The sequence below is a fragment of the Lineus longissimus genome, chromosome 15, assembly GCF_910592395.1.
Source record: "Lineus longissimus chromosome 15, tnLinLong1.2, whole genome shotgun sequence".
NCBI lineage: Eukaryota > Metazoa > Nemertea > Pilidiophora > Heteronemertea > Lineidae > Lineus > Lineus longissimus.
The window spans coordinates 12,461,539-12,479,804 of NC_088322.1; the positions used below are offsets into that span (position 1 = coordinate 12,461,539).

An 18,266-nucleotide genomic window follows, 5' to 3' on the forward strand; every position below is an offset into this window, starting at 1 on the left:
GGTCTGGCCTGTCCAAGTAACAACGGCAGAAGAAGATGAAATGGCGGCACTGTCAAGATCCCAGACACATGCCAAGAAGACAAAACAGCAGGAGTATTGGTGCATCGTAATACTTACATCTGGGAACCTTGATTCGTAAACTCCTCCTCCTTCTCCATACATGATCCCTTCCGCTTACTCATCTGACAGACATACAGCATGATGACGCCCAGGAAACCATTTATTGTAGAAAGGTCGAGTTGGACACAAGAGAGAACAAGCCAAGGGTGAACTAAAGCTCTGAACATGTGGTTTAGATATATATGTACGAGAACCTAAAACTATTCTTTGGTATACGTTTCGAATTTCGCAGACTTGCTTTGCACGCGTCGACCATATTTGTTTTTGATGTCATTTTCAATCAACTACCGATTTCAAAGCGTTTATATTTGACCTTTATATGCGAACTGTCAATGCATGTGAGACACCGCTTCCCTTATTATTGGCAAGAATTAATTTGGAAGCAATACATCGGGATCTTGCCTAGTACTCGGCACCACATTCTGACAGTCAGAGTTGATGAATAGAGTCGGAGTTCTGGAATAGTTGGGGCAGCTTTTTGAAAAAAAGAAGAATTTTTGCATTACTGAAGTTTCAAATTACTAATCTTTATTATCTTTTTAAAATACACATGTACATTACACGACTACAGAACTGCGTGGGGTGTGTATCTGTCAGCCACCGTCATGACCGTCGTCAGCACTTCCCTTCTCCCTATCGTGTCTGTTAACCCTTGTTCTGGTCAGCGAACCAGTCAGGGCTACAAGTTCCACCGAATCAACACAGTTCATTTCCTCGGCAGCCAACTTCTTTTGCTTTTCTGTCTCTCTTCGTTCGCGGCGATATCTCAATAAACTAAACACCAGCGCGCCACAAGTGATTATCACTGCGCCCACTGAGGGCAGCACCGTTGGGTAATGTCCGAGAACCACGAGTTGTAAACAATACGTCATCGGGATAATTGAAACTAAGACTGTAGACACCAAAGCTGCATGAGCTTTCCGAAAAGCCGCCAAATATAACGTCTGAGAAAGCAGGGCAGATGATATGTAGCAAGAGAGATAAATCCATTGCAAGGGGCTTGGAGGGAATTGCCACAACCCGAGTGCGGTGGCTGGGATAGCCGAGAGAACTGCATTGGTAAGACTATATTGTGCCAACGCCGTCGGAAAGAAGACCTTCCCGCAGCGCCGGACAAAAATGAAGCTGCAGGAGACAGAAATAGCCGCACCGAGTGCTATTACTCCTGCAATCTCGCGAGAAATCACCAGACTTTGCTGTTTGTCATTTCCCACACTTTCCGTTGAATTTTTAGTTCCATTGACGATTCCGTTGAAGGAAATCGTCGTATTGAATCCTTCAGAGGTGTTCGGATTATTTTTCAAAATGGTGGCGTTTGTTATGTTCCTGTTGGTGACGTCTTTGAAGTTGTCATCGTTATTCGGATATAAAAGCCTGACGAGAAAGTCCGGCTGGATAACCAGCAGTACGCCGAAAATTATCACAACAGTGATTACAGCGTCCACCTTAGTGTAGAGTTCCTTGAGATAAAAATGACCGATAATGCCTACCAGAATCGGACAAAGAAGAAAGATTGCGCTTGTGTCCCCATAGTTCATATGCGACGCAGACAAGTAGAAGAGGGCGTTACTGAGCGCATTTCCTGTCGCAGCGAACCAAAGATGGCGATTCTTTACTAATAGCACTGTTTTCCTCTTGTAAAGCGAGCACGTCACAGCTAAAACAAATGTCGCGAGGCCACGAAATACTAGTATTTCGAATGAATCCATTTCACCTGTTAGTTTGAAGAACACTCCCGCGATAGCACCCGCTAATGCTGACAATAAAGTGAGAGAAACTCCTGCTGTTCGGATTATGAACTTCTTGGCATTCTCTTTGAGCGTTGCCCGCTTTCCTGCTGTAGGATCGTCGCCCTCCCTCTCGTGGTCCCCTTTACATGGCATTTGGTTATGTTCTAGAATCGTCTCTCAGAGACATGCTACCTGTAAAAGGTAATGTGTAAGGTATAATAGGTAAAAGGTAAAGGGTAATAAATTGGTGTCTGATTGTCTCACAAGATACCACCAGCATTAACCACCATCTTATTACGCCACATAAGCCGCATATTACTTCATACAACCACCTTTCTTAGTGCCCCCCTTGCAGCGTCAAGCTATTTTACATGGACACCACAGACCGACCTGGCCTATCCCACTACAAGAGGACGGATAATCATAATGGCATTTACCGACGTGTACCCTTCATCTCGCGCGGTGGACGGCGGGACCGACATGTTCTCGGATAGGCAGTGTCATATCATGCTTGTCACATGTCGTCCTGAATCTCATGGTCTATAATCCCTTTAACCATAGCCAGGGTATACTCCCATTAAACATAGCCAGGGTATATCTTGATGAGATGAAAAAACCCTGGTGGTCAAGATGGTTACATGTCGACCGAGGTGTTTCGGAACACTCGACAATTTACTCACCTACCTGCTCAGTTCCATGTCTGAGGAAATGTTAAGAAGGTCAGCTTGAATGTAAAGTGCGCTGTCGTATCATAATTTGATAGGTCTATGCAGGGCATGTAGTTGGCCTTGCTTGCACAACTGGTGCAATCACGGTGTCTGATCAATATGGCAATTTGATTTCAATTGGGTCAGAGTGATTGTTTATCATATCAAATACAGTAGAGCCTCCCTTAGCCAGGCGGACACCTCTACATTACGGACACGTCCGGCCAGTCCCGATTTTTTCTAAGTCATTTCCAATAACAAAAACCTCTGCACGGCGGACACCTCTCTACTCCGAATTGCGGACAGGGCGATGGCCAATTTTTGGTCCAATTCCCTCCCAATTACAGATAGTAGGCAAAAACAATGGTTTCCCACGTGCGCTTGGAGAGTTGAGTAGGCCCGACAGGTGTGATATTTGCGTAATTAATCAACGTAATTACCCCATGGCGTTGTGTTTTTGTATCCTAATTAAGCCGCAGCATTTGTTTACTCATTTTTTCAACTAATCACATAGGCCTATTGTGTCAACGGACACTCATAAATCCACGCGGTTTTGTCAGTATTGCGGCGAATATGCGTTAGTAGAGAAATTAGAAAAAAATAATTATTAATCAAAGGTGGCTGATGGACAGAAATTATGGTGTTTTTTCACACATTATGACATGTCGAGGAGATTTTGCAATAAAAGGGGCACCTTTTACTCGAGAGATTTATATATTCACTCTCTGAGTTCCAAAGTAGCTCACGTCATTCAACGCAACATTACAAGCAAATACCGATCAGCCAACAGGTTTAAAGTTTCTACGCTAGATGTCGACACAGAGAAAACCAAGACCTGCAAGGCGGGAACTTCAAATCCACCTATCGGACGATTTAGCATAACCTCTCTATTGTGGACACCTCTCTATTGCGGACACCTGGGCCCAGTTCCATGGGTGTCAGCAATAGAGAGGTTGTACTGTAGTTCAAAGGATGTCACTGTTTCGCGAATTTCACGGACTATTCAAACAAAGGTCCCCAACTCTTCCATTTGATGTATTTCGCGAGACAGGACAATCGTCATCGATCATATAATTCGCAAGAGTCATCGACCTTCACGCCAGAGCCCGTGATGGGCCTACGAGGAAGCCTTGGTCTGGCTAGTCGAAGTAACAACGGCAGAAGGAGATGTAATGGCGGCACTGCCAAGATCCCAGACACATGCCAAGAAGACAAAACAGCAGGAGTATTGGTGCATCGTAATACTTACATCTGGGAACCTTGATTCGTAAACGCCTCCTACTTCTCCATACATGATCCCTTCCGCTTACTCATCTGACAGACATACTGCATGATGACGCCCAGGAGACCATTTATTGTAGAAAGATGGTGTTGAAAACACGACCGAACAAGCCAAGGGTGAATTAACGCTCTGAACATGTGGTTTAGATATACATGTACGAGAACCTAAAACTATTCTTTGACATATGTTTCGAATTTCGTATAATTGCTTTGCCCGTGTCGACCATCTTTGTGTTTGATGACATTTTCCATCAACTGCTGACGAAAAATAGCCGTACTACACTGGCTTTTGTTGATCTGATATACAGTATGCGAACTGGCGATGGCTGTACGATACCTTTGCCATTGATATAAACAAGAATTAACGTGGAAACAATTGTACAGCATCTTGTCTAGCACTCGGTACCGAATTCGGACAATAGAGGGCTTTTACAATATATTTTGTCAACTATTCCATCGCTACTAATGGCCGGTTTTTGTTTGATTTCTGTCATTGTTTGTTTATTAACCAAATGAGGAAATCGTATTCAAATGGGGTACCATTAACTCAAAGACATGCAAGCACCCATTGTCGAGCTCTTGCACTTCAAATGAAATAAATGTACATGTAGGGCAGTTTGTACTTTGACGAGGTCGAAATGCCCTGCATCTCCTTCAACTTTAAGGAGATCAGAGCTAGATAAGGCATTGTATCATTATGCTAATCTTGGTGATATATTTACAGTCAGAGTCGATAATTCGATCGAAGTTCTCGAATAGATGGACAGCCTAGCGTTTGGATAACGGAAGTTTCAAATTTCTAATCCTTATCATTTTTCATATCAATACACTACTAGGCCTACTACTGCGCCGAATATGCATCTGTCAGCCACCGTCATGACCGTCGTCAGCACTTCCCTTCTCCCTATCGTGTCCGTTAACCCTTGTTCTGGTCAGCGAACCAGTCAGGGCTACAAGTTCCACCGAATCAACACAGTTCATTTCCTCGGCAGCCAACTTCTTTTGCTTTTCTGTCTCTCTTCGTTCGCGCCGGTATCTCAATGAACTAAACACCAGCGCGCCACAAGTGATTATTACAGCGCCCACTAAGGGCAGCACCGTTGGGTAATGTCCGAGAACCACGAGTTGTAAACAATACGATAAAGGGATATCGAACACTAAGACTGTAGTCACCAAAGCTGCAGGAGCTTTCCGAAAAGCCGCCAAATATAAAATCTGAGAAAGCAGGGCAGTTGATATGTAGCAAAAGAGATAAATCCATTGCAAGGGGCTTGGAGGGAAGTGCCACAACCCGAGTGCGGTGGCTGGGATAGCCGAGAGAACTGCATTGAGGAGACCATATTGTGCCAACGCCGTCGGAAAGAAGACCCTCCCGTAGCGCCGGGTAAAAATGTAGTTGCAGGAGACAGCAATAGCCGAACTGAGTGCTATTACTCCTGCAATCTCGCGAGAAATCACCAGACCCCGTGGTTTGTTATTTCCCCCAATTTCCGTGAAATTCTCAGTTCTGTTCACGATGTCGTTGAAGGAAAGAGTCATGTTGATGAATCCTTCAGAAGTGTTCAAATTGTTTTTCAAAATGGTGGCGTTTGTTATGTTCCTGTTAGTGACGTCTTTGAAGATGTCATCGCTGTTTGGATACAAGAGTTTGACGAGAAAGTCCGGCTGGATAACCATCAACACGCCGAAAATTATCACAACAGTGATTACAGCGTCCACCTTAGTGTAGAGTTCCTTGAGATAAAAATGTCCAATTATGCCTACCAGAATCGGACAAAGAAGACTTATTGCACTTGTGTCCCCATAGTTCATATGCGACCCAGCCAAGTAGAAGAGGGCGTTGCTGATCGCATTCCCTGAAGCAGCGAACCAAAGATAGCGATTTTTCACTAATAGCACTTTTTTCCTCTTGTAAAGCGAGCACGTCGCAGATAAAAGAAATGTCGCAAGCCCACGAAAAACTACAATTTCGAATGAATCCATTTCACCTGTTAGTTTGAAGAACACTCCCGAGATAGCACCCGCTAATGCTGACAATAAAGCGAAAGAGACTCCCGCTGTTCGGATTAGGACCTTCTTGACATTTACATGGAGCGGGGCCCGCTTTCCCGCTGTAGAAACGTCCACATCCCTCTCGTGGTCCCCTTTACATGGCATTTGGATGTGTTTAAGCAACGTTCCTTAGAGACATACCACCTGAAAAAGGTAACGTGTAAGGTAGTAAAAGAAGAAGTAATAGATTGATGTCCGATTGTCTCACAAGAGCAAGCAGGACAGAGGACTAATATGGTGGCATTTACCGACGTGTACCCTTCATCTCCCGCAGTGCATGCGGGGACCAACATGTCCGCAGATGGACAGTGTCACATTTCATCCTGAACCTGACGGGCTAAACATAGGTGGGGGTTTATGTTGATGAGATGAGATGAAAAAACCTTGGTGGTCAAGATGGTTACATGTCGACCAAGGTGTTTTCGAATTTACTCACCTTCCTGCCCAGCTCTATGTCTGAGAAAATGTTTAGAAGGTCAGCTTGAATGTAAATTGTGATCTCGCCATATCATCATTTCGATTGACCTATGCAGGGCTTACATAGTAGGCCTTGCATGTGCACGGCTGGTACAATCACGGTGTCTGATAAATATGCATATGGTGATTGATTTCGATAGGGTCAGAGTGATTGTTTTATCATATCAAAAAGTTCAAAGCATGTTATTCTTTTGCAATTCTTTAAAAGAAATAGTCCCCGCACTAGACGGTTATAAACCCCTGAGGTCATTCGCGGTGATTGGTGGAGTGCCCAGTGCAGCAGCGAAAGCGCTCAATCAGAAGTCAGCTCACAAGTCGTGTCGTCAAAACAGCTGATAAGGAAAACATCCGGGACTTTCCTCGGCATCGGCCTTGTAGCGCGCATTTCTATTAACAAGCATATTATATACCCGTGGCGCGGGCTGTTCGAGGTTTAAAAATCGGATTGTGTTGGTGCTGGTATTTTGTGGGTTTGGTGTAAATGGGGTGCTGGTTTGTGATAGGTTGGAGGTGGTTGTGACTTTGTTTTCATTTTGAGGTCCTCTGGCGAGAGGTGGGGTGTGGGGTGTTCTCCAGCAAGCGCATGAAATGTGTGCTGATGACACGTTTTGTTGTGAATTCTCTGGACACTGGGCTGAAGTTTCCGTTGTTGTCCTTTATGAGGCGCCCGAAGTATGATGGAGCGTCTTTATGAGTGACGCTCTTGGGTTTGATGTTTGAGTGTTCTGTTGATAGTGGTGGAATTGTTTTGAAAGTGGACTTTGGGATGGAAGGCATTGATCGCATTAGGATCCTGGAAAGGGGGTGTCAGCTATGAAGGTTTATATATAATAACATGTTGATAATATCCTTGATACTTTGTACTGTAAAGACAGTGGTGGCATCATGAGAATGCTCCTTGACTTAATTAGGAGTTTCTTTGAGCATTGGGGGTTCATTTGCTGTCTTTTGAGGAAGGTATTGTGCAAGACTGAAATAGATTCTGGGTTGGACACGTAAGTGCATCATTTGGCTATGTTTCATGTGCAGATATATCAGTTGGCACAATTATGAGGTAGTTATTAAGTAGTGTTGTAGACATACAATACATGTTAACATTTTCAGCAGCAGGTTTGACTATGAATGTAGTACCCTTGGGTAATGAATTTTGGCAGGAGTTGTGTGTCTACAGAGCGGCGAGTATTCAAACATGCACCACATGCGCATGCACCACAAAACAGTAAGGGCTTCAGGGACGTTTCTTTCAAGTAAATAAACATTGACTAAAGAGACTTCTTTGCAATGTAGTCTCCCAGACTGTAGAGAGTGGTGTCAGCCTCTTGCAGATATGACGCTGTTGTCGCTTGGACGGACATGCGGAGAGAAGCTAAACGTTCTCTTGTGCGTGTGAAGATGGATTGATGAAGTTTATATCGTAACTCATGCATTGTAGTCTCAGTGGCTGCTGTGTTGTTCTGGCGTAGATTAACCTCAAGGTGGGCACTATTCCGCAGCCACGCATTCAGGGCTTCAGAGATGTCTGTAATGATGGACATCAGGATGTTGTGGTGAGGTATGAAAAATGCCATATCTGCAAGAGGAAAGAATCATTTATTACAGTTAATGGTGGAATGCAATTGTGCTGGGGATGCTGGTTATAGGAAGGTATGAGTAAGAGTCGGGACATAGGGAGAGCTGTGCATGTAAATATTATGATAAGGTGCTTCGAAATGAAGTTGATACCTAATTTGGATACCTAATTTGAATTAATTTGGAAGCAATACATCGGGATCTTGCCTAGTACTCGGCACCACATTCTGACAGTCAGAGTTGATGAATAGAGTCGGAGTTCTGGAATAGTTGGGGCAGCTTTTTGAAAAAAAGACGAGTTTTTGCATTACTGAAGTTTCAAATTACTAATCTTTATTACCTTTTTAAAATACACATGTACATTACACGACTACAGAACTGCGTGGGGTGTGTATCTGTCAGCCACCGTCATGACCGTCGTCAGCACTTCCCTTCTCCCTATCGTGTCCGTTAACCCTTGTTCTGGTCAGCGAGCCAGTCAGGGCTACAAGTTCCACCGAATCAACACAGTTCATTTCCTCGGCAGCCAACTTCTTTTGCTTTTCTGTCTCTCTTCGTTCGCGGCGATATCTCAATAAACTAAACACCAGCGCGCCACAAGTGATTATCACTGCGCCCACTGAGGGCAGCACCGTTGGGTAATGTCCGAGAACCACGAGCTGTAAACAATACGTCATCGGGATAATTGAAACTAAGACTGTAGACACCAAAGCTGCATGAGCTTTCCGAAAAGCCGCCAAATATAACGTCTGAGAAAGCAGGGCAGATGATATGTAGCAAGAGAGATAAATCCATTGCAAGGGGCTTGGAGGGAATTGCCACAACCCGAGTGCGGTGGCTGGGATAGCCGAGAGAACTGCATTGGTAAGACTATATTGTGCCAACGCCGTCGGAAAGAAGACCTTCCCGCAGCGCCGGACAAAAATGAAGCTGCAGGAGACAGAAATAGCCGCACCGAGTGCTATTACTCCTGCAATCTCGCGAGAAATCACCAGACTTTGTTGTTTGTCATTTCCCACACTTTCCGTTGAATTTTTAGTTCCATTGACGATTCCGTTGAAGGAAATCGTCGTATTGAATCCTTCAGAGGTGTTCGGATTATTTTTCAAAATGGTGGCGTTTGTTATGTTCCTGTTGGTGACGTCTTTGAAGTTGTCGTCGTTATTCGGATATAAAAGCCTGACGAGAAAGTCCGGCTGGATAACCAGCAGTACGCCGAAAATTATCACAACAGTGATTACAGCGTCCACCTTAGTGTAGAGTTCCTTGAGATAAAAATGACCGATAATGCCTACCAGAATCGGACAAAGAAGAAAGATTGCGCTTGTGTCCCCATAGTTCATATGCGACGCAGACAAGTAGAAGAGGGCGTTACTGAGCGCATTTCCTGTCGCAGCGAACCAAAGATGGCGATTCTTTACTAATAGCACTGTTTTCCTCTTGTAAAGCGAGCACGTCACAGCTAAAACAAATGTCGCGAGGCCACGAAATACTAGTATTTCGAATGAATCCATTTCACCTGTTAGTTTGAAGAACACTCCCGCGATAGCACCCGCTAATGCTGACAATAAAGTGAGAGAAACTCCCGCTGTTCGGATTATGAACTTCTTGGCATTCTCTTTGAGCGTTGCCCGCTTTCCTGCTGTAGGATCGTCGCCCTCCCTCTCGTGGTCCCCTTTACATGGCATTTGGTTATGTTCTAGAATCGTCTCTCAGAGACATGCTACCTGTAAAAGGTAATGTGTAAGGTATAATAGGTAAAAGGTAAAGGGTAATAAATTGGTGTCTGATTGTCTCACAAGATACCACCAGCATTAACCACCATCTTATTACGCCACATAAGCCGCATATTACTTCATACAACCACCTTTCTTAGTGCCCCCCTTGCAGCGTCAAGCTATTTTACATGGACACCACAGACCGACCTGGCCTATCCCACTACAAGAGGACGGATAATCATAATGGCATTTACCGACGTGTACCCTTCATCTCGCGCGGTGGACGGCGGGACCGACATGTTCTCGGATAGGCAGTGTCATATCATGCTTGTCACATGTCGTCCTGAATCTCATGGTCTATAATCCCTTTAACCATAGCCAGGGTATACTCCCATTAAACATAGCCAGGGTATATCTTGATGAGATGAAAAAACCCTGGTGGTCAAGATGGTTACATGTCGACCGAGGTGTTTCGGAACACTCGACAATTTACTCACCTACCTGCTCAGTTCCATGTCTGAGGAAATGTTAAGAAGGTCGGCTTGAATGTTAAGTGCGCTGTCGTATCATAATTTGATAGGTCTATGCAGGGCATGTAGTTGGCCTTGCTTGCACAACTGGTGCAATCACGGTGTCTGATCAATATGGCAATTTGATTTCAATTGGGTCAGAGTGATTGTTTATCATATCAAATACAGTAGAGCCTCCCTTAGCCAGGCGGACACCTCTACATTACGGACACGTCCGGCCAGTCCCGATTTTTTCTAAGTCATTTCCAATAACAAAAACCTCTGCACGGCGGACACCTCTCTACTCCGAATTGCGGACAGGGCGATTCCCTCCCAATTACAGAGAGTAGGCAAAAACAATGGTTTCCCACGTGCGCTTGGAGAGTTGAGTAGGCCCGACAGGTGTGATATTTGCGTAATTAATCAACGTAATTACCCCATGGCGTTGTGTTTTTGTATCCTAATTAAGCCGCAGCATTTGTTTACTCATTTTTTCAACTAATCACATAGGCCTATTGTGTCAACGGACACTCATAAATCCACGCGGTTTTGTCAGTATTGCGGCGAATATGCGTTAGTAGAGAAATTAGAAAAAAATAATTATTAATCAAAGGTGGCTGATGGACAGAAATTATGGTGTTTTTTCACACATTATGACATGTCGAGGAGATTTTGCAATAAAAGGGGCACCTTTTACTCGAGAGATTTATATATTCACTCTCTGAGTTCCAAAGTAGCTCACGTCATTCAACGCAACATTACAAGCAAATACCGATCAGCCAACAGGTTTAAAGTTTCTACGCTAGATGTCGACACAGAGAAAACCAAGACCTGCAAGGCGGGAACTTCAAATCCACCTTTCGGACGATTTAGCACGTGGAGGTATTATTAATAATACCTCCATGTTTAGCATAACCTCTCTATTGTGGACACCTCTCTATTGCGGACACCTGGGCCCAGTTCCATGGGTGTCAGCAATAGAGAGGTTGTACTGTAGTTCAAAGGATGTCACTGTTTCGCGAATTTCACGGACTATTCAAACAAAGGTCCCCAACTCTTCCATTTGATGTATTTCGCGAGACAGGACAATCGTCATCGATCATATAATTCGCAAGAGTCATCGACCTTCACGCCAGAGCCCGTGGTGGGCCTACGAGGAAGCCTTGGTCTGGCTAGTCGAAGTAACAACGGCAGAAGGAGATGTAATGGCGGCACTGCCAAGATCCCAGACACATGCCAAGAAGACAAAACAGCAGGAGTATTGGTGCATCGTAATACTTACATCTGGGAACCTTGATTCGTAAACGCCTCCTACTTCTCCATACATGATCCCTTCCGCTTACTCATCTGACAGACATACTGCATGATGACGCCCAGGAGACCATTTATTGTAGAAAGATGGTGTTGAAAACACGACCGAACAAGCCAAGGGTGAATTAACGCTCTGAACATGTGGTTTAGATATACATGTACGAGAACCTAAAACTATTCTTTGACATATGTTTCGAATTTCGTATAATTGCTTTGCCCGTGTCGACCATCTTTGTGTTTGATGACATTTTCCATCAACTGCTGACGAAAAATAGCCGTACTACACTGGCTTTTGTTGATCTGATATACAGTATGCGAACTGGCGATGGCTGTACGATACCTTTGCCATTGATATAAACAAGAATTAACGTGGAAACAATTGTACAGCATCTTGTCTAGCACTCGGTACCGAATTCGGACAATAGAGGGCTTTTACAATATATTTTGTCAACTATTCCATCGCTACTAATGGCCGGTTTTTGTTTGATTTCTGTCATTGTTTGTTTATTAACCAAATGAGGAAATCGTATTCAAATGGGGTACCATTAACTCAAAGACATGCAAGCACCCATTGTCGAGCTCTTGCACTTCAAATGAAATAAATGTACATGTAGGGCAGTTTGAACTTTGACGAGGTCGAAATGCCCTGCATCTCCTTCAACTTTAAGGAGATCAGAGCTAGATAAGGCATTGTATCATTATGCTAATCTTGGTGATATATTTACAGTCAGAGTCGATAATTCGATCGAAGTTCTCGAATAGATGGACAGCCTAGCGTTTGGATAACGGAAGTTTCAAATTTCTAATCCTTATCATTTTTCATATCAATACACTACTAGGCCTACTACTGCGCCGAATATGCATCTGTCAGCCACCGTCATGACCGTCGTCAGCACTTCCCTTCTCCCTATCGTGTCCGTTAACCCTTGTTCTGGTCAGCGAACCAGTCAGGGCTACAAGTTCCACCGAATCAACACAGTTCATTTCCTCGGCAGCCAACTTCTTTTGCTTTTCTGTCTCTCTTCGTTCGCGCCGGTATCTCAATGAACTAAACACCAGCGCGCCACAAGTGATTATTACAGCGCCCACTAAGGGCAGCACCGTTGGGTAATGTCCGAGAACCACGAGTTGTAAACAATACGATAAAGGGATATCGAACACTAAGACTGTAGTCACCAAAGCTGCAGGAGCTTTCCGAAAAGCCGCCAAATATAAAATCTGAGAAAGCAGGGCAGTTGATATGTAGCAAAAGAGATAAATCCATTGCAAGGGGCTTGGAGGGAAGTGCCACAACCCGAGTGCGGTGGCTGGGATAGCCGAGAGAACTGCATTGAGGAGACCATATTGTGCCAACGCCGTCGGAAAGAAGACCCTCCCGTAGCGCCGGGTAAAAATGTAGTTGCAGGAGACAGCAATAGCCGAACTGAGTGCTATTACTCCTGCAATCTCGCGAGAAATCACCAGACCCCGTGGTTTGTTATTTCCCCCAATTTCCGTGAAATTCTCAGTTCTGTTCACGATGTCGTTGAAGGAAAGAGTCATGTTGATGAATCCTTCAGAAGTGTTCAAATTGTTTTTCAAAATGGTGGCGTTTGTTATGTTCCTGTTAGTGACGTCTTTGAAGATGTCATCGCTGTTTGGATACAAGAGTTTGACGAGAAAGTCCGGCTGGATAACCATCAACACGCCGAAAATTATCACAACAGTGATTACAGCGTCCACCTTAGTGTAGAGTTCCTTGAGATAAAAATGTCCAATTATGCCTACCAGAATCGGACATAGAAGACTTATTGCACTTGTGTCCCCATAGTTCATATGCGACCCAGCCAAGTAGAAGAGGGCGTTGCTGATCGCATTCCCTGAAGCAGCGAACCAAAGATAGCGATTTTTCACTAATAGCACTTTTTTCCTCTTGTAAAGCGAGCACGTCGCAGATAAAAGAAATGTCGCAAGCCCACGAAAAACTACAATTTCGAATGAATCCATTTCACCTGTTAGTTTGAAGAACACTCCCGAGATAGCACCCGCTAATGCTGACAATAAAGCGAAAGAGACTCCCGCTGTTCGGATTAGGACCTTCTTGACATTTACATGGAGCGGGGCCCGCTTTCCCGCTGTAGAAACGTCCACATCCCTCTCGTGGTCCCCTTTACATGGCATTTGGATGTGTTTAAGCAACGTTCCTTAGAGACATACCACCTGAAAAAGGTAACGTGTAAGGTAGTAAAAGAAGAAGTAATAGATTGATGTCCGATTGTCTCACAAGAGCAAGCAGGACAGAGGACTAATATGGTGGCATTTACCGACGTGTACCCTTCATCTCCCGCAGTGCATGCGGGGACCAACATGTCCGCAGATGGACAGTGTCACATTTCATCCTGAACCTGACGGGCTAAACATAGGTGGGGGTTTATGTTGATGAGATGAGATGAAAAAACCTTGGTGGTCAAGATGGTTACATGTCGACCAAGGTGTTTTCGAATTTACTCACCTTCCTGCCCAGCTCTATGTCTGAGGAAATGTTTAGAAGGTCAGCTTGAATGTAAATTGTGATCTCGCCATATCATCATTTCGATTGACCTATGCAGGTCTTACATAGTAGGCCTTGCATGTGCACGACTGGTACAATCACAGTGTCTGATAAATATGCATATGGTGATTGATTTCGATAGGGTCAGAGTGATTGTTTTATCATATCAAAAAGTTCAAAGCATGTTATTCTTTTGCAATTCTTTAAAAGAAATAGTCCCCGCACTAGACGGTTATAAACCCCTGAGGTCATTCGCGGTGATTGGTGGAGTGCCCAGTGCAGCAGCGAAAGCGCTCAATCAGAAGTCAGCTCACAAGTCGTGTCGTCAAAACAGCTGATAAGGAAAACATCCGGGACTTTCCTCGGCATCGGCCTTGTAACGCGCATTTCTATCAACAAGCATATTCCCGTGGCGCGGGCTGTTCGAGGTATAAAAATCGGATTGTGTGGGTGCTGGTATGTTGTGGGTTTGGTGTAAATGGGGTGCTGGTTTGTGATAGGTTGGAGGTGGTTGTGACTTTGTTTTCATTTTGAGGTCCTCTGGCGAGAGGTGGGGTGTGGGGTGTTCTCCAGCAAGCGCATGAAATGTGTGCTGATGACACGTTTTGTTGTGAATTCTCTGGACACTGGGCTGAAGTTTCCGTTGTTGTCCTTCATGAGGCGCCCGAAGTATGATGGAACGTCTTTCTGAGTGACGCTCTTGGGTTTGATGTTTGAGTGTTCTGTTGATAGTGGTGGAATTGTTTTGAAAGTGGACTTTGGGATGGAAGGCATTGATCGCATTAGGATCCTGGAAAGGGGGTGTCAGCTATGAAGGTTTATATATAATAACATGTTGATAATATCCTTGATACTTTGTACTGTAAAGACAGTGGTGGCATCATGAGAATGCACCTTGACTTAATTAGTAATTTCTTTGAGCATTGGGGGTTCATTTGCTGTCTTTTGAGGAGGAGCTGCATGACGTGGAGGAAGCATTTTTGTTATGATGCCTGTGTTGGACTGTTTTGAGAAGGAAGGTGGACGTAATTTTGGAGATAAAACTTTTATTCTATTGTTCTTGGACTATAAAGAATTAAAAATATGAAAGAGGTTCTTTGCTGTCAGCAGGAAAGGCTGTTCTATACGGAACAACAATGCATGGGATGCATGGACAAATGAACACTTGCAAATGTAATCAGAAATGTGGCTAATGAATAAGGTACATTTGTATTGTGCAAGACTGAAATAGATTCTGGGTTGGACACGTAAGTGCATCATTTGGCTATGTTTCATGTGCAGATATATCAGTTGGCACAATTATGAGGTAGTTATTAAGTAGTGTTGTAGACATACAATACATGTTAACATTTTCAGCAGCAGGTTTGACTATGAATGTAGTACCCTTGGGTAATGAATTTTGGCAGGAGTTGTGTGTCTACAGAGCGGCGAGTATTCAAACATGCACCACATGCGCATGCACCACAAAACAGTAAGGGCTTCAGGGACGTTTCTTTCAAGTAAATAAACATTGACTAAAGAGACTTCTTTGCCATGTAGTCTCCCAGACTGTAGAGAGTGGTGTCAGCCTCTTGCAGATATGACGCTGTTGTCGCTTGGACGGACATGCGGAGAGAAGCTAAACGTTCTCTTATGCGTGTGAAGATGGATTGATGAAGTTATCGTAACTCATGCATTGTAGTCTCAGTGGCTGCTGTGTTGTTCTGGCGTAGATTAACCTCAAGGTGGGCACTATTCCGCAGCCACGCATTCAGGGCTTCAGAGATGTCTGTAATGATGGACATCAGGATGTTGTGGTGAGGTATGAAAAATGCCATATCTGCAAGAGGAAAGAATCATTTATTACAGTTAATGGTGGAATGCAATTGTGCTGGGGATGCTGGTTATAGGAAGGTGAGGGTAAGAGTCGGGACATAGGGAGAGCTGTGCATGTAAATATTATGATAAGGTGCTTCGAAATGAAGTTGATACCTATTAATTGGTCGGCTATCTATATCGACCTAGGTGTTCCCGAGAAATTCCGGCTGTTCTCGCAAGTGATCTTTTCCCTCCGCAAATTGAGGAACTGTCATTATATACGCTCTAAACAGCGTTTATCAACTGTTTCTTACTTACTTCCCAATGAGATAACGATAAGGGAATAACAGAAAACCAATACATTTTATTTTCTTACAAAAATCGTGAATAATTAATCAAGAAGAAGATCTCATACCGTTGGTATGCACAACTGATATACCAGCCTTCTAACTTCCCTGAACGCCGCGAATGACCTGAGGGGATTTTGTGGTGAGAGAGCAACGAATCCTGAAATTTCTGATATTCTCAGGATGGATAGTAGTGACGCAAAAGCATGATAATCAGGATGCGACGGTTCAACCTTTAGTATCTCCAAATTATTCGCAGTCAGCTCACACGGCGTTTCGTCAAAACAGCTGAGAAGGAAAACATCCGGGACTTTCCTCGGCATCGGCCTTGTAACGCGCATTTCTATTGGTCGGCTATCTATATCGACCATGGTGTTCCCCGAGAAATTGCAGCTGTTCTCGCAAGTGATCTTTTCCCTCCGCAAATTGAGAAACTGTCATTATATACGCTCTAAACAGCGTTTATCAACTGTTTCTTACTTACTTCCCAATGAAATAACAATAACGGAGTAACAGAAAACCAATACTTTTCATTTTCTTACAAAAATCGTGAATAATTAATCAAGAAGAATAACTCATACCGTTGGTATGCACAACTGATATATCAGCCTTCTAACTTCCCTGAACGCCGCGAATGACCTGAGGGGATTTTGTGGTGAGAGAGCAACGAATCCTGAAATTTCTGATATTCTCAGGATGGATAGTAGTGACGCAAAAGCATGAGAATCAGGATGCGACGGTTCAACCTTTAGTATCTCCAAATAATTCGCAGAAATTCGCGTAGCGAATAGCCACGAACATCGTTTTTGACACTTTTTTCAAGAAACGAATTTTCGTCGCTGGTCACAAATTCGTTGCAGATTCTTTTCATTTTTAGCGCTGAACTTGAAACGAATTTTCACTGCGCATATTCAGAGGTACAAAATCGTTGCATAACCGCCACATCATATTATGGTGGCGAATTTAGCGTCGCTTACAATGTATCATTTCGTAGCGCAAGAGAATTATGTCGACGTTCACGGGAAAATGCAGGTGAAAATTACGGGTGGCTGATTATTTTTAAACGAAGTTTAGAAACTGCAACACATTCCATCATAGGCCTACGCACTGGTACACTTCACCCCAAACTGTACACTACATCCAATGATTGGCCATAGCGATCAGTAATATGGGTCGTGATCACGTGATGTGACGTCACTGCGGCATCCTCCTTGCACTACATCGTAAAGCATCATTTACATCAAAAAGATCGGAAACAGGTGTTTATTTGCATAACAAGTGATTCCTCAGTGTGGGTCATCGGCCATCCAATCTCTTTTCGTAGAACCAGAACCAGGCAAGCGGTCTTTTATTAATTGACAGGTGTCAACAGACGTCATGACCACCATTGAAAGCCGATTGGTCAAAGCAGCGGACAAGATGAGAAGCCGGGATCGGGGAAGGTTTTCACGTCAACATTTATAGCGGCGGGTCTTCTGATGTGGCGACACCTCATTAACCTCTAAAGATGCAGGTGGCCGACCCCGATTCCAGGAAGATAGCGTGGTAAAAAGTGTAGGCAGAAGTGTAGATTCTAGATTGAACTGGATGCGAGGCCGCTATTGTTGGGAAGTTGCAAGTTTTGAAATATCGTGACACGTGTATGGTATATGGTAGGTCAAATGCTTTTGGGGAGCTTTGGAGTTGTCAACTGCAGCTACTCACGTAGGTACGCTAAAGTATTCATGTGTTCTGAAATTACCTTCGCCCCACACATCCGGCATTGCGACATTATTGGCGACACGGCCCGTTCACTAAGTGCAACTTAATATTTTTCGTTTTCCTTTCTGTGACATCGTGTGTATAGCAAGGCAGACGATAAACTGGGATTTCCTGAGATATCCTGCATCTTGTAAGGACGACTGCGAAAATGTGAGGATTGCGACCGGATGTCTACCTGGTGCGGGAGAGGTAGGTGTGATTTCTGGATCGTTTCTGAGACATCCTGTGTCTGGTAAGACAGATTGCAACATCATATCTAATCGGTGTGGGAGAGATAGGGTGTGACGATGCCGGGTGTCAATGTTGCCATGTCGGGCCCTTGACTTGATTATAAAGCTTTAGAGATCCTTTCTGAGA

At 44.1% G+C, this 18,266-nt stretch overlaps 3 protein-coding genes across 4 annotated transcripts; all 3 read right to left on the reverse strand.

Moving 5' to 3' along the window:
- Positions 1-652: 652 nt before the first annotated feature.
- LOC135499737 (uncharacterized) lies at positions 653-2,667 on the reverse strand. Of its 2 annotated transcripts, none has more exons than XM_064790676.1 (2): positions 2,531-2,667; positions 653-2,038 (listed from the first exon to the last, which is right to left on the reverse strand). In XM_064790676.1, the coding sequence occupies exon 2, from the start codon at positions 2,001-2,003 to the stop codon at positions 714-716; it is 1,290 nt and encodes a 429-aa protein (XP_064646746.1). In that variant the 5' UTR covers positions 2,004-2,038; positions 2,531-2,667; the 3' UTR covers positions 653-713. The 2 variants fall into 2 exon arrangements, with proteins under 2 accessions (XP_064646746.1, XP_064646747.1); XM_064790677.1 differs by having other exon boundaries at positions 653-2,042; positions 2,531-2,658.
- Positions 2,668-7,322: 4,655 nt separating this feature from the next.
- On the reverse strand, positions 7,323-10,279 carry LOC135499692 (uncharacterized). The gene is made up of 3 exons (XM_064790615.1): positions 10,152-10,279; positions 8,277-9,663; positions 7,323-7,937 (listed from the first exon to the last, which is right to left on the reverse strand). Exon 2 carries the CDS (start codon positions 9,622-9,624, stop codon positions 8,335-8,337), a length of 1,290 nt encoding a protein of 429 aa, XP_064646685.1. The 5' UTR covers positions 9,625-9,663; positions 10,152-10,279; the 3' UTR covers positions 7,323-7,937; positions 8,277-8,334.
- A 1,303-nt stretch (positions 10,280-11,582) lies between these two features.
- On the reverse strand, positions 11,583-14,160 carry LOC135499691 (uncharacterized). Its single transcript, XM_064790614.1, has 2 exons — positions 13,966-14,160; positions 11,583-13,673 (listed from the first exon to the last, which is right to left on the reverse strand). The coding sequence occupies exon 2, from the start codon at positions 13,632-13,634 to the stop codon at positions 12,342-12,344; it is 1,293 nt and encodes a 430-aa protein (XP_064646684.1). The 5' UTR covers positions 13,635-13,673; positions 13,966-14,160; the 3' UTR covers positions 11,583-12,341.
- Between the last annotated feature and the right edge of the window lie 4,106 nt (positions 14,161-18,266).

Excerpts from the sequence above, each read along its gene's own strand:
- LOC135499737 (XM_064790676.1), bottom strand. The coding sequence starts at position 2,003 with ATGCCATGTAAAGGGGACCACGAGAGGGAGGGCGACGATCCTACAGCA.
- LOC135499692 (XM_064790615.1), bottom strand. The coding sequence starts at position 9,624 with ATGCCATGTAAAGGGGACCACGAGAGGGAGGGCGACGATCCTACAGCA.
- LOC135499691 (XM_064790614.1), bottom strand. The coding sequence starts at position 13,634 with ATGCCATGTAAAGGGGACCACGAGAGGGATGTGGACGTTTCTACAGCG.